Source organism: Sebastes umbrosus, chromosome 16, assembly GCF_015220745.1.
Source record: "Sebastes umbrosus isolate fSebUmb1 chromosome 16, fSebUmb1.pri, whole genome shotgun sequence".
NCBI classification, from domain to species: domain Eukaryota; kingdom Metazoa; phylum Chordata; class Actinopteri; order Perciformes; family Sebastidae; genus Sebastes; species Sebastes umbrosus.
This window is the reverse complement of record NC_051284.1, coordinates 21964088-21980582: the sequence shown is the minus strand read 5'-3', so window position 1 is coordinate 21980582 and position 16495 is coordinate 21964088. Positions and strand designations below refer to the sequence as shown.

General features: G+C 42.4%; 1 protein-coding gene and 1 long non-coding RNA gene across 4 annotated transcripts in view; one reads left to right on the top strand and one right to left on the bottom strand.

Moving 5' to 3' along the window:
* fndc3ba (fibronectin type III domain containing 3Ba) overlaps positions 1–16495 on the top strand; it is a 108107-nt gene that overhangs the window by 57682 nt on the left and 33930 nt on the right. For all 3 annotated transcript variants that reach the window (XM_037796547.1, XM_037796548.1, XM_037796549.1), the window contains 5 exons: positions 11583–11641; positions 15349–15500; positions 15622–15681; positions 15837–15975; positions 16358–16411. In XM_037796547.1, the coding sequence (XP_037652475.1) occupies positions 11583–11641; positions 15349–15500; positions 15622–15681; positions 15837–15975; positions 16358–16411 (464 nt within the window). The remainder of the gene's footprint in view (positions 1–11582; positions 11642–15348; positions 15501–15621; positions 15682–15836; positions 15976–16357; positions 16412–16495) is intronic.
* On the bottom strand, positions 6761–13829 carry LOC119504465. Its single transcript, XR_005210571.1, has 3 exons — positions 13712–13829; positions 13586–13589; positions 6761–6771 (listed from the first exon to the last, which is right to left on the bottom strand). It is a non-coding gene; the product is annotated as an uncharacterized LOC119504465 (long non-coding RNA).

Genomic DNA, 16495 nt, shown 5'->3' with positions numbered 1-16495 from the left:
GCAGAAACAGATGGGCCAGCAGCTCCTCCATCTTTGGTTCTACGTCATTGCCACAGTGCTGTGAATTCAGGAGAAACCAGATGTGCGCAGTGACGGCTGTGTCCACCATGTTGGCTCTGTTGAATGGGATAAAAGAAGAAGGGTAATAGATATTACAGTGGTCTGCTGTTGTGGTATGAGAACTGTGGAAACATATCTATCTATTAAATAGGGGGGAAAACTCTAATGTATAGCTGGCTTTCCTTTCTTTTTCCTGAACTGCACTTCTTTGAGCCTCTGAGGAATTCCTCAAAGTTCATTTTCAGTTGCACAATCGTCTTAGCAACCAAAATAAGGGAAAACATTTCATGTTTCTTCAGTGTTGACATAGTGAATCTAAACCAAAGACATTTCTAAAGATGTTTCTTCATTGCCAAACATAAAGACAATGTGCCAAGAGGGATGTTTTGAAACTGGGAAAACCCGACTGGAATGTAATCTTCTGTCAGTTCTTGGCTCATTCTTTGCTTCAGACTTGAAGCACAATTCGTATACGATTACTCTGAAATAATAATTTCTTCTGGCATCGTCATCTAAGAATACAAGTTTCTCCTCCCAAGAACAGTTTGGCCTCATTTTCCTGATTTTAAAAGTACCAACTACAGTACCATCAAGGTTTAACCTGAACAAGAACAGATTCACCAGTTGGTTACTCAAAATGTATTTTAAGCCTACCTTTTTATATAAAGGATATTTGTCGCAGCACCTTTTAAACAAAACTAACTTTCGTCATAAATATACAGGTACATACATGAAATTTGACCTCTACAATTAACCCATCTTAAGCATTTAGGAGCCGTGAGCTGCTGTGAAGCGCCCAGGGAGCAACTTGGGGTTCAGTGTCTCGCTCAAGGACACTTCGACATGCAGACAGTAGGAGGTGGGGATCGAACCGCCAACCTTGTGGTTAAAGGACGACCTGTTGTACCCAATGAGCCACTGCTGCCATTTATAAATGCTAAAACATATCTAGTGTAACAGTAGCACAAGTATAGATGAGCCATTAGGGAAGTGAACTGACTCAGTAATATCAGTTCCACAGCAGTACCCGTCTAAAGTTTGCTACCTTTAGCCAACATTAGTCATCATAAGCTACTGGTCATACCAGACTGGGACGGCTGTGGCTCAGGGGGTAGAGCGGGTCGTCCTTCAACCAAAAAGTTGGCGGTTCTTACTCTCCACATGTTGAAGCGTCTTTGAGTAAGAAATTGAACCCCAAGTTGCTCCCCAGGCGCTTTACAACATCACACTGCTCCTCAATGCTTAGGATGGGTTAAATGCAGAAGTCAAATGTGCATGTGTAATAGCCCGTTCTCATTTCCAGGACGTCATATTCCGAGGCTTTTTCATGGCCATTGGCCTCCGATATCGATGCACATAGCACCCTTTAGCGCCGGTATGAAACGCACCGGGCGTTCCATTAACTACAATGTAAACTCATCTGCGGCAACAGTAAACGCTCCGAGAAAGTGCGCTGGGAGTGTGGTGACGTAGTAGAGAGCAAAAAGACACACACCAGGTGGGCGGTAAGGGGAGGTGGATGGGTTCAACAAACACAAGGCTTTCATCCAGGAGACCGCTGTTCGTGTCCTGTGCGTCAATCAATTGAACAATTGATTGACGTGTCATGTCGCGTGTCATTTTCACTTTCACTTCTTTTCTAAACCTAACTATAGTGGTGGTTTTGTTGCCCAAACCTAAAGTGACGGCAAGGCTAACTATAGTGGTTTTGATGCTGAAAACGAAGTGACTCCAAGGGGCTTGACAAAGCGGCGGTATGTGACGAGTTGGGATGAGAACGTGTTGATATGTATGTGATGATATGAATAAAGTTTAAGTTTTAAGACCAACTTAGGCTGTACCAGCAAAACTCCTGAGTGTGTTGAACTGTGCCGGGGTGTGTTTAATTGTTTATGAACTGAACATTAAATTTGTAAGAGGAATAATGTGTAATTTCTAATTTTGTAGTTGAAGGATGTGCTTTAACATCTTCTTGTAAAGTTAGCATTAAAAAAACATCAGGTGACGGTAGATCCATAACTGTATTATGCAGATAACACCAGTAGAAACAGTCTCTTGTGACGGTTTAGTGGGTTTTGCTCTAGTACTGTGCTATTTTTTATACCCCAACAGAGTTTCCTATTAATTAAGTTGCAGCTCCAATGAACTGACAGTTTTAGAACATTGACGCTGGTAAAAAAAAAGAAAAAGGCTTATAAAAGCACAATGTCTCGTAGTGTTTTGGTGACGTCATCCTTGTTAGCTGTAGTGGCCTTTGACCGATTCATGACTCAGCCCTTATATTAACATCAAGCTCCTCTTCCAGCTCCTCCTGCTGTAACTGTAGTAACAGGGCTGGAGATGTGTGAAACGAGTGTGTCACACTCCCACCCTTCGCTTACTGGATTGTTTTGATGTGGATCGCCATGGTGATAATCTCATCTCCCCACCCCGACCCCTTCCCACAACCCAAATACGGCCATGTTTGTAGGGCAAGATGGAGGGCAGTGGGCTGGAAGAGGGAATGAAAGAAAGAGATAAGACAAGGAAATAGGACAGAAGAGATGTGATGGACAGAAATTGGGGGAATGAAAGAGTCAAAAGAGGGGGATGTACAGAAAACGGAGGGAGAACAAGGGATGGCTTTACCAGCAGAGGAATGTCTTTCCCGCTGATATCATGTAACAGGACTAGTGGGATTAGAAGGGGAGGTTGTTCTCGCCAATCACAATGAGTACACCAGACATTACCCCATCTAGCTGAATGAACCTTGTGATACAAACTCACCACACTATTGAAACTACAGCACCCGACCGCTCCGTATTAACCAGAACTAGATTACATAATATTCTAAATCCTTTCAACTGCAAACTGAGTTCGAAATTAAGTTGTTGAATAGAAGAAATACGCAAACCTCTGACATCTGGGACTTGATTAAAGGTTCTGCATGTAGTATTTTAAGACCAATATTGGGCTAATTTTGAGACCACCCTTTACTTGTTCACATTGTGTGTCACTGTGCTGGGCTTTGTATGGCTGTAAGAGGTGCATTTCTTTACACAGCTAAAGTTTTTGGAGTTCAACGCTAGCTTTTTATTTCGCCGCCCATGTTAACAGGTTAGAGCAGCCACACAGCCCGCGTGAGCAGCGCGGCTCGGAAGGGTGTCAGCTACGTCTCTTCTAGAGATTCGAGGTCTCGCCAATTTTTTCTGCGTGCCACATGGTTCACAGCAAAGACCGACAATGAAAATTATCAATGCCTATATCTGTAGAATATGTCACAGACATGAAAAAAAATATATATTTATTTTTTACTCAACACTTCGTGTTTCCGTTTCAAAATAAAAAACCCTCTAGTTTTTGTTTTCTGTGGACAGAATCCCTTCATTTGTTAACACAAGGCTTTTATTCTGAAATATTTGCAGGACATTGTTGTGGAATATGCAGTGACTTGCACAGCTGCATAAACTTATAGAGTACCGGCTTTTAGTTATTGTGGATTATTATTATTATTTACAAATGAGCACCCGCTTCTTAATCTTTTTCTGTCTAAAGTAAATATAAATTGCATTTATAATGAAAGCAGTGCAGTGCGAGATCTATGGAAGGTTCACTTTCTACGTGACTGAAAAACTACAATTACAGTAAACAAACAAAAGGGTTAATGGGAAAGCTGGTTGGTGTTCATTTTGAAAAAAAATAATTCTTTGTGTTTGATTAGACAGAAGCCGGCCAGGAGTCCATATGCTCACAATGTCCTTAATTAACATAATTTTACATCAAACATGCTGATAAATATGAAAATGATGTTACCATTTCACGCTTTCCATCCATGCAAATTGCTGGTATTGCTGGTTGTTGGTACTTTGCATGTGCAGGCCTCTTGAGCAAACATAAAAACAGATGTTTTACATTTCATCTGCAATAGTGTGGATATAGACTCAATCTGCATCTCCGTCCCCGTCATTCCATCTGCCTCCTCTTGTGTATTTTTTTTTTATCTCTGTTTGCCTCTTTGATAGCCTTCCTCCATTTCTCTGACTTTGAATTTGTCTTCCACTCCGTCTGCCAGTCTGCAGTCACTCTCTCAAGACTTCTTTGGGCTGAGCAGGGTCGAATGGGGTCAGGGTTCTGAGAAACTCATCCCCCATAATCCCTCGCTGCCTGGCCCAGGTTGCTACGACGTACGCAGCACGTCCACACTCACATAAACACATGTGCATGCATGCGCACAAATTCATGGTCTTCTTGGAAAAGTGGGAGAGAGTTTTTTGTGTCGCTTGGCAGTTGAGGCGCTCATCTCTCTCCTCGGTGAGAGGGCTGCAGTGGACAAGGTCTCTCTGTCTCTCTCCGTCTACGTTTACATGAAGCCCGGTTATTGAGAGAAATCAGTTTAAGGCAGGGGATCGGAGAACGCAATTTGCGCGTGTTTATACTGAGGCTTATTTATTTTAGTTTCTGGTAAAGTTTGACCTTGGATTTGGACACAAGGACGCACGGATAGTGATGTTTCTTATGCATTGCTACATGCAATGCTTTCTAAAGTCTTTCTCATGCAATTGCAGACTTTTAGAAACCATTAATTGGCCAAAAGTCAGGTTTCTCCTGCAGAAATCAAGCTGTGTTAACCAGATTCTTTCAATCCTTTGCCCCGATTTGGAAAATCCAATAAATCAGTTTACTGCAGGAAAACCATAATAACCACCGTTCTTATTTGCATTTCTTCCTCTCTGATTTGAGGGTTTGATTTTTTAATTTTCTATCCACTGCCCTTATTTGCTCTCTTTCACATTCTTACACTACTTCTCTGTGCCAGCCTCTCGGTCCGTCTCTCCCTCTCTAATCCCCTTTATAAACGATCAGGGCTCTGGCCATGAGAACCAAACCTTCACCATGACAACCACAATCTCAGGCATGTCCCAACGACTTCTATGCCGTGTGTGTGTGTGTGTGTGTGTCTGTGTGTGTAGCCCAGCTGTTGAGCAGATGGAATGCTCACTATGCAGCCGATGATAATAGTGTGGAATCCAAGGTCTGTGCTCCTCTCTACCTCGATTTTCCTCTTCCCTCTGTCCTCCCTCCGTCTCAACTCCGTCCCCACTCTCTGTCCTCTGCTGTCTGTCTGTCTGTCCTCCCTCTCATCTCCACGTCTCTCTCTCTCTCCCTTTCCTTCCAGCTGAGTGTCCGTTACTTTGCTTTGTTCTCCCTGATTAGAGGCTTTCGAAAGATGGGTATCATATGTCACTTTGTTCCTTTACGGCGGCCTCACACACACACACACACACACACACACGCACCCTGTGGCCCAGTGTGTGCGTGTGTGCGTGTGTGTGTGTGTGGAGCGGAGTGGGGGCTGAATGAGCGCCACATTTTTCAAATTTTTCTCTCCAGGCCTTAAAGGTCTTTTTCTGTCCCAGTGCAGACAGACTGCGTCTAAGAACCGCAGGCCGTCATGCAGGAGGAATGCAACCTCCTCACTGTCAAAGTGACTCCGTTTTACTGTAGCGCTATTTTCAAGTGACGCCACTAATAAAGTGCGTAGGTGTGCGACATTAAAAAAACTATTGTTGTAGACATGTCCATGTGTTTAAGGCGGACAGAGGGAGCAAGGAGGGGAGGAATTAGAAAGGAATGAGATGGATAGAGTCAGAATGAAGCTCACGTCTAGTATGTGAATGTGTGCTATTTAATAATCCAGTGTGTGCATTCCTACAATTCCCCCCCCATGGAATAGAGTTACAGTGTGGAGGAGTTGTTTCAGGTGTCCAGGATTTTGGAAGTAAAAGTCCAATAAAAGGTGACTGGAAGTTGGAGCACTTTAAAGGCTGGAATAAACATGAAACTCAAAGCAACTATTTTATAAAATATCTGTTTTGTTTCTGCTTGTAGTGAAGCCAGTGTAGATTTGAAGGCAGTGACTAGTACTGTAACTACTAATACGTACATTGAGATCACTGGTGTGCATCTGCACTGCGCCTACTGATGATGTCACAAAAGTTTGTGTAATCCTCACCTCACATCCTATAAGCCATCTCCTCCCTCCTCTCCTTTCATCCCTCCCTTTCTCCTCCTCTGTTGATCCCTGGCTCGCTCTTCGTCTCTCAATTTCCTTGCGTTTTTGCACCTAATCTCTTACCCAGACTCCTCTTGCCTGTCCTCTTTCTCTCTCTGTGCAGTCTGTCCTTCAGTGTCTCTCTTTCTTCCTCTGAATCCCCCCCCCCCCCCCACCCCTCGCCTGATTTTGGCTCGGCCTGCCACTCCCCCCCCCCCCCCCCCCCCTCCTTCATTCCTCATTCCTCTTCTTTTCCTGCTGTCCGTTGCGCTCCCTCGCTCCGTCTGGCTGTCCTCAGTAATCAAACACAGGCAGTCAGACGCAGACAGGATGTGAGGTCAGACGAGGAGAGGAAGTGAGGGTGCGTGGGCAGCGCACAAACAGAGGAGAGAGGAGGTGAGGGACGGCGAGGACAGAGGAGTGTGTGTGTGTGTGTGTGTGGAGTTACACTGGGAAGAGATTCAGTTTCTGTTTCAGCCGTCAGCATCAGCTCTTTGTGGTCGTTCTCTATATTAAACACTTAAGCAGCTGGACTCAGCAACCACAGCAAGTCATAACACTCAGCGGTGAGGTAAAGCAGCAGTGTTTTTCAAACTTTATTACTGCTCTCCTGAAATATTAAATAAATCTCTTACTTCTGTCACAAAGTTTTGTGGGCGAGCCAACTTCTTTTCATAGTGCTGAGGTATTAGTCCGTTTCAGTCAGTGTGGAATTGTTTGGTTTGTTTTAGTTACGTAATGCAGCCATTAAATATAGGGTTACTCAAGTTAATATATATGTATATATATTAATTTATTTTTTGAAGTTATTATTTTTGCATTTATTTTAGTACAGCTGAAGATAGACAGGAAAGGGGGAGAGAGAGAGGACGAAATGCAGCAAAAGGGCAGCAGGTCGGCTTTGAAATGGACTGCTAAGGACTCAACCTTGCGCCTGGACCACACAGGACGCATGAGAACCTCTTGCTTTTTATTTCTGCGCCCATATTAACAGGTTAAAGCAGCCACACAGCCCGCGTGAGCAGCAGGGCTCAGGCTCGGATGCGCGTTAGCTGCATCTCTTCTAGAAATTCGCGGTCTCGCCTATTTTTTGTCCGTGTACCGCACTGTTCACAGCGTCAACAGAGTGAAAATGATCTTTTGACCGTATGTTGTCATCATACCCGCAACCTTACTACAGTTTCAATGTCTATATATGTAGAATATGTCACAGACATGAAACCACTTTCTGTGTCCGTTTCAAAATAAAAGCCCTTTTTTCTATGGACAGAATTTCTTCATTTTTTTAACACAGGGCTTTTATTTTGAAATTGCAGGACAGTGTTGTGGAAAATGCAGTGACTTGTACGGCTCCATAAATAAATAGAGTAGGAGCTTTTAATTGTGGATTATTATTATTATTATTTACAAATGAACACCCGCTTCTTAACTTTTTTTCTGTCTAAAATAAATGTATATGACATTAATAATGAAATTAAATTAAACATTCTGACTATTATGAAAGGCAAACTACGTAAAAAGAAACGGCTGGCAGCCGCAGAGTAGCCGCAGAGCAGCAGCAGCAGCAGCAGCAGCAGCAGCAGCAACGCTGTCGGTGTAGACACCATACACGTGAGAGACGCAACAGTTCAGCGAGCTAGCCGTCACGTGCTGCTCATGCATCCATTGCGGCCCGGGGCTTAGTACATGGGGGCGCCCACGCTACCTGGTGAGCTACCCCATTCAAGTAAATATTTTAACCAGGCCGGACGTAGTCCTACTTTTGGTCCTGATGCAGCCCTCGAGAAGAAGTGTGTTGCAAAGTACAGAAAAGTACAAATACAAAATAAAAACACATTTCACATTTGGTTCTTCTAATAGTCGTCAAGAGTGAATGGAGTTGTTTTGATAAGGCTGGATGATAAACTGAATTTAATGAAGGAAAAGGCAGAATGTGTTTGTTTTTTTTTACCATTTTACGGTAAATGCAGAATTAATTTCTCCATTCCTCGATAAAGCCCTGAACTTCCAGAGAAGCTGTCCGCCAGCCATGCATATTGTTTGATTATTAACATCTGTTGTGTGCTGAACGGGACAGCTGAACTGATGCTGTAATGGAATTCCACTTCTTCTCACCTAAACCGAGGAGCCTGCATCAGACAAGTAGCTACAGGACCGCGGCAATAAACAGGCAATATTCTCCTTTTGCACCCAGCTGTGATGAATGGGTGGAATAAGCTGGGTCAGAGGGAGCTGCTCATGTCTGGAGCTGTCTGTCTCACTGGGCCTTTATTCCATTAAAGAGAAAAGTTCAGTTTTTCTCCAAATGGATGAAAGGGGACAAGTGTGCGTATGAAAAAAAAGCGTGCTAATGAGCCACAGTGTCTAGCAGTGATGCAGAATGTGTACTTCACCTGTTGAACTCTACACACACACACACACAGTAGCTCAACCCCCCCTCCTCCTATCACCCATCACCAATCTACTGTAACCTGATACTGAGACACACACACACACACACTCGCTGTCTCTCTCTTGCGCTTGCTTTTTTTATTCCGTCTAACACACACACACACTCACACACACACACGCGAGGAGGTCAAGTTGAGGTTGTGCTTCCATGACATCACTGTTGCCATGACTCATAAGTGTACCCCCAGGCACAGTAAGGCCCTCTCCCCCACACAACCTGTCAGAGGGACTTAGCCATTCTCTCTCTCTCTCTCTCTCTCTCACACACACACACGCACACACACACACACACACTCTCATTCATTACTTGCTCCAAGTGTACAGTGATTTTTTAAATATCTTAATATACACAAGTATACTGTGTGTGTGTGTGTGTGTGTGTGCACACAGGTGTGTACATGTCTGTGTTTTCGCAGTGCTCTACCACTGTAACACTCTCATCAAACAGACTTGGTTTCATACAGGTCTTGTATTGCTGACCCTCACACACACGCACACACACGCACGCGCGCGCACGCACGTACACGTACACGTCCTGTGTGATTTACAGTGGTCAGACTCAGATGGAGAAAGCAGGCCTCCTCTGGTCGGAAAAACCTCAACTGCGGGGATCACACAGGGGGGAAAGACTTCCATTACACACACGTGTGTATGCATGCATGCACATGCACGCACACACACTCACTTGCGCTCACCCTCCTACTGTAACTACCCCGAGTGTCCAATAAATCACCTTTAGACACATCGTATCACCGCACCAGACGTGTACATGGGTGTGTGTTTGTGTGCATTTGTTTGTGCTACGTGTATGTGTGTGTGTTACAATGGACTAGTCCACGCAAAATCATACCCAAAGAGGCAGAATGAACTGTAGTGCAGCAACTTTATGGTGATTATTTTCATTATCAATTGATGTTTTTGATTATTTTTTTCAATTAATTGATTAATAATTAATTTTACAAAAAAAAGAATGAGACATTTTTTCACAAGCTTCTTAGAGCACAATGTGATTTATTTAAATTGTTAGTTTTGTCCCCACTGTGGAACTAATAAAGGATTATTTTATCTCTTTACAATGATATTAAGCACAACAAAATCTCTGATTTGAGAAACAGGACGAGTAAACATTATTGCTTGATAAATGACTTCAGTAAATAATTGATTTAATCAATTTTCTGATGTCAACTTCTCAATGGTTTCAAACCTTATTACCTTTCAAATCCCTAATATGTTGCTTAATAATGAGTTGCACCATTTCCATAGAAATAAATGTCCTTTTTCTACTCCGTCACAATGTTTGTATAGTCATTCAGGCTGTTCTCATACACCATTCGTTGTTATACCTATGAAAAGTAATGCACTGTGTATATGTCACAAAATCAATTCGTATGTAATCCAAGAAATCATCAACCAGGAAGTATAAAGAGCGACTAACGCCACGAGCCAAAAAACACTGGACTTCACAAAGGAGACCTCTGTTCGTACCCCGTGAGAAACCAGAAGTCAGCGTTGATTCATTTGTCACGTAACTTCCGAACTTTAAGTTACGCCTCTTCCAGTGTTATTTTAACCCAAACCACAATCTCTTCCTAAACTTAACTAAGTAGTTTTGTTGCCTAAACCTAACCAAGTTGTTTCCTGTGAAGATGGACGTTTATTTTGAAAAGACTGTATGCATGTAACGAGGGGAATTTGACACGTGCTGCTGGACATTCGTAGAAAAAACGCACGAAAAATGTGGCATAACTTTTTGCAAGATATCATACGAGCCGGTGTTGAGGATACGTTGAGTTATTACGCTTGTTCTTAAGATATGAAAGAGTTCACATTTGCTCCTCTAAACACCTGATGTCTGATAGATGTTTTCTGGAAGGATCAGTGTTTTTTATGCTGCACAGGAAGCAATGTGTAGCCTCTTCTTTGGTACCACATGACTTACTGTAGCAGCTGTATCTGGTCCATTATATTTGATGGTATCTGTATCAAATAATCAAGTTAAATAAAAAATAAATAAAAGTTGAAATAAATATAACTACTTAAAAGGAGCTCTAAGAGAAATATCTTAATCCTGTTTTTTTTGTATGTGTATAGCATTATACGATCCAGCAGCAGCATTGTATAGCAACAAGGTCATTATGTAATGGCATTGTATTCTGTTTAATGTCATGCGTAACAAGCTGCGCTGCGGGGCGGCAACAACGCGGCTGATGTCAGGTGATTATGTGGATGATTATTCACAGGTGTAGGGACAATTCGGCTGATTGAAAATGATACATAATAATGATAAGTATCATGATTTCTATGAACTAATGCCTCCAAAGATATAATCTACAGTTTCTGTGTACAGAGCAGAAAACAGTCACTGTGGAATATGAGTCATGTTTTTTTTCTTGGTGATCCCCGTTGTATTTGCTCGAGGAAATCATCAGGAATTTCGTGACTAATTCGTTTCTGTGGAACACGGGAGTGTTCTTATTTCCAAGGGCTGTTTTCATCATGACCTGATGGGAAGAAATAAGTGGTTTGCTGAGGAAAACAAGTGTTGCATCACCATTAGAGAACACATTTTAGGTCTGTTTTTACTCTATTTTAGGCTTTCCACAGATTTGGATAGAATATTTTAACACAATATCAGGCATCTTAGCTGACTCTTTCACCCTACAATTTGACAATCTAGATGCAAACCTTGGCTGACCTTGGACAATAATGAGCCATAGACTTCAAGATATCACAATAACACGGCTTGTGGGAATTGTAAACCTTTTCCTTGTCAATCAGCAGCCCTGTTTTCAGCAGCAGCGCTGCCAAAATTGCTAATGCGCATCTGTTTTGAAACTTAAGATTGTGGAATTTTTGTTTTCTTTTTTTTTTATTTAAATAAAAAAGTCAGAATCAAATTCAGAAATGTATGGATCATATGACCCCACATGTGGCACAAAATCTCCCGTGATTGGTGCCAGTCTCTCTTTTCTGTTAAAGTACATTAAAAAAAAAAGCTTCTTCTTCTTGTTTTTTGATAATTACTCTCTTGTCTCCTCAGATCATGATTCAGAGGGGAAGCGACTTCAAGACATGCTGTCTACAATCGACAAACCACAGGTTGGTATGCGTACCTCTTCCCACAGCTGCGCACACACACAAAAACCTGACACACTCCTAACCACTTTCATCAATCACCTCTTGTCTGATGCAATCATAGCTGGCATGAGTGTTGATGCATTTTCCATATTTCCATCCTGTCTCTTTAATTAACATAAAAATGCTTCCACTGAAAATAATAACAGTTTTGAAGTGATTTTCAGGGCTTTAATAACAGTTACAGGGATCATTTAAGCTCTGCTCGGACTGGCCACATGAGGGCAGCATCTGCTTGTCCACACCATTCACTTCCCACTATCAGCTGAAAAACACTGTAACAGCTTTTTTTCCTTCCCTAAGGGGAGTGTGAATGAATGAGCTGGAGCCGTGCAGACATGGTTTGGTGGAGAGGAATTGCTCGCTCCCGGTTAAAGCAGTTTGGTCAGCAGGCTGTCCAATAATTGGACCATTTGATATCTGCGAGTTTATAACGGACAGAGAGAACGGATTGATGAGAGGTTAGGTCAGACTTTTGAGCCCTTCAGGAGATTAGAAGTGTGCAGTAGCCATTTATTCGCTCTCATAACCTCGAATCAACCCTTCACTGATAGTGAAGTGACAGTTTATTATAGTCGGTACTGAGGAGGAAAAGAAAAGGGAAGGGAAGGAAGGACAATTTTGAGATCTCCTTGTGTCACTGATTGCTATTTTGTGTCATGAACTGCAGATGTGACATTCTGTCACTTTTGACACCCCATTACTTTAATGCGTCTTTATTGCAGGCAGGAGTGTGGTATGGATTTATACTGTATAGGACAGAGTAAATTTGACAATCCTCTGTGCAACAGCAAAAGTGCATCGTGATGGATTCAGCTGTGTACCAGGTGTAACAGGTGTCGCAGAGGCACAGCTTATATGAGAAAGTTCTTCATATAAAAATGTTCACAATATCGTTCCTGTGCTTGTATCGTTTGCTTTCATAGCAGTGAGGCGCGTCTACTTCAGCTAAATTGAAATATGAGAAGCAGTGGGGGGCTAAAAGAGAACTATGCAAGGAAAAGACTCTCTGTACTCTTTTGCTCTTAGTGCTTAAAGAAAAATGCAGCAAACTTTTCACCTCAAAGGCACTGGCTACATTTACATGGTTATTTGATTATGGCTGATTTTCACAGTAAGGCATCACACCAATTAAGATGTTAATGCAGGTTCATTAATATTCCTGTTTCCTTTCTACGGAGCAAAGACCGATTAATTGCTTCGCCAAATTATGTTAAAGTGAAAAAGCTGTTTTCCCAAACTGATTTCTACCCAATAGCATTCCCTACAGAGTGTCACTAAGTGTCACTGAGGATTTGGGTATAGAATAGACCGTTTCAACAGAATTGCATTGCTAGGCAACAGCTTTGGTACACTTCCAGTCAGCTGATGTCATTTACCTAGGCTGCGTCCGAAATCAAATACTACGCACTACATACCAAATATGTGGACGATCGCTCAACTTACTTTTGTGTGAATAAACAGTAGTATGCATCTTGTCCGTCTGTTATGATCGTTATCGTCACTACCGCATTGCATTGTGGGATACTTATGTCGCCGTAGTGTCCAACGTTTTGCATACTGTAATATTTCACCGGAAATAGTATGCAATGTGCCATGAAAGAGATGGTACATTCTTGTTCAGTTGATTTACGGGTATTTGGTTAAAAGACATATGAATTAACCAGGAACAATATTCTTTTTATTTTAACCCCACTATAAAAAGTTAGTATTAGAAAAGTGTTGCTATAGGTTTATGTGCATGACCGAAATAATGTTAAATCCCTCCAGCATTCAGCTTTACACCTGACCTTTCTGTCATGATGCTAATAAGATATAAATTAAATAAAGCTGTGTATAAACATTTCGGATGAGACTTGCGGCGTTGTAAAAAGCCAGCCCTTTCACAACTACTCGCTGGCTGCTAACGTTACTCGCATTAAAAAGCGGTCCACTTCCGTGTTTCAGTACGGTTGGCTTTCACACCTGATGCGAACTGTGCCCGAGTACACATGAACCGTACTCCAGACCACCTTCTCAAGTGGACTCGAGTACGGATCGACAAACCGTGCCAGAGTGCGGTACGGAGCGTTCACACTAATCAAACAAACTGGATTTTGGGGTCAGGTGTACTCGGATCCAGGCCCGGGTCCCTAATGTGAAAGCACCCTAATTCATAACGAGATTAACAAAGTTAAAGATGAATTTGACTGATCGCATCATTTTTTTTTTCTTCTAAATTTTCTATAGATATCGCGATAACATCGTTATCTGATATCGTGGCAGCCTTAGTATGTACATAAATGCAGCCATTGTACGAGAGAGATGAAACAAGCAGTGAACAGAAGACGAGGACTGATTCTCACCGTCTAACTTTCAGCGGCCTTTGTGTGACAGAGTCTTTGTAGATGATGAACCGGCTGTCTCTCAGGGTCAAAGGGCAAGAGGGCCACAAACCTCTAAATGGTGTCCTTCATTCTTTATCTCCGTTTTTTCATCCTATTTTTCTTGTCATTTCTTGCTTCTTCGTGTTCTTTTCTTTCTGCCTTTTGTCAGTTTGTCTTTGCTCTCACTGTCTTTCTCTCTGTTGCCGTTATGGACATCAAACTGTTGTTGCATTCATCATCAGGTCACCGGCGTCATCCAGCGGACTTTTGCCATAGCATACAAAGCCGGTTGAAAATCTGCAATGTTTCACTTTAAGTGGAAACCTTATTTATGTATCCACAGTGTGTATATGAGCAAAGTGATTGACAGAATAAAAGAGTGTTCATAGTTTTGCATAAATTGCCGTCGAAGACAGAGGCGTTCTCAGACATGCGGACGCAGCGATGTGATCTCATAAAACCTAATCATTATGATCAGAACTCTCAATAAACAGACTCGTCTGTCTCTCCGTCTCTTCCTGTCTGTCTTCCTCATAGACAGTCTGGGCATGGTTGTGGTTTGCAGTGCCCTCAAGGCGCATTCATCGCCTATTCAGTGGAAGTGGAGTCTGGAATAGAGGCTAAACTCCCATAAACATGCAGGCACTCGCAGGCACACAGTTAAACACACTAACATGCAGCCCTCTTTCTCCTGTTCGTTCATTTGAATTCTCTTGTGCGTTGAGCCGGAAAGAGATGTCGAATCTGGGGTAATAATTTTAATGACACATTGCTTTTTAAAGACTCGTATAGAGCTGAATACATACATGAACGGACAGACAAAAGCTTCATTCAAAATGATAGCAAAACACACACCTTGATAGAACAATATATATATTCATGAAGGTAGAAGTACTGCTGAGTAGAATAGACCAAATGTGACCTTACATTTTGTGCACGGGTACTTGGTTTAATTGTGAATATAACATATAGTATATATTAGGGCTTTAAAGCTAGAGTGAAGATACTGGCATCATATGAAACTAAAAACCCTAAGGAATCCATTGGTACCAACCATGTCATACTAGCTTGTCGTGAAGGAGGATAAATAACGCTCCAAACTCCAAAGCATATTTGCCCACTCCCTTGTTGATAAGAGTATTCAATACTTGACAAATCTCCCTTTAATGTACATTTTGAACAGAAAAAATGTGCAATTAATTTGTGACTATTTGCGATTAGCTATGGACAATTATACTATTAATCGTGATTAAATATTTTAATTGATTTACAACCCTAGTATATATGTTCATGTGTGTCTTACAGGTTTCCAATGTGCAGGCGCGGGCTGCACGGCTGTCCTGGGCCCCCCCGGCAGGGCTGGTGAACAGGCATAGTAACGGGATGCCTGTGTCCTGCTCCTACGAGGTCTACCTCACAGATAAAGGACGAGACGGAAAGTATCGTCTCATATACAGGTAGGGAACACGCTCCAAGCTACAAGAGTACGCATCAGCTGCAATACACCTCAAAAGACACCCAGAGTTCACTGGTGTGACATTTGTTCTTTGCTTGCGTGTGTGTGTGTGTGTGTTTCAGTGGCGAAGAATTGGAGTATCATCTGAAAGACCTAAGGCCGGACACAGACTACCACGTACGGTAAGGACGTTTTTTGACTTTTTTATACTACTTTCATTCCTGTGTTTTTGTAACATTCCAATGTTCTATATGTTAGATTGTGGGTTTTCAATATATTAAGATCCTAGCTTCATCTGGCAGTGCACATGTGATGTCTTGTGTGTTTTTGCTCAAAGGGTGTCGGTGATGTACAACTCAGTCCGAGGCTCGTGTTCGGAGGCGGGCTCGTTCAAAACACACTGCAGCATTGCCGACATCCCGTTAACCCCCAAACTCTCCCACCGCACCAAGAGCACCCTCACCCTACAGTGGAAGGTACAAACACACACTCCTTTCTCATCTCAAAGACACACAGTAACACATTTTAACTCCAATAAACATCACAGCGACATCAACAACAGTATGTTTTGCTTCACCTGGTTTATCTCCTAGCTTGACTTTATCAGCCCTACAGCACCTAATAGAGAGAAATCCTTGCATTGTTGCCCAATGGTGTCAGCGCGCCGCACTCTCTGACCTTTTTTTCTGCACAAGTAATTTTTATATCCGCTCACACTGTCACTGGTAAAGAGTGACATCAGTCACCCAGACAGGATATGAGGACAATCATAAAAACACAGCAGGTATTTTGTTTGTCTCGGTGTCGGACTCTTTTATCCTTGACTAATCTTTCCGTCCGTCTCTCTGACGTCCACAGCCCCCAGGCGACAACGGATCCAAAATCACAAACTACCTGCTCGAGTGGGATGAGGTGAGTCTTCGCTCTCGCTTTACATGTCATGTCATCTGTCATTCCTTTAAAAAAAAGTACTCATACCTATCACAGACGTCACTT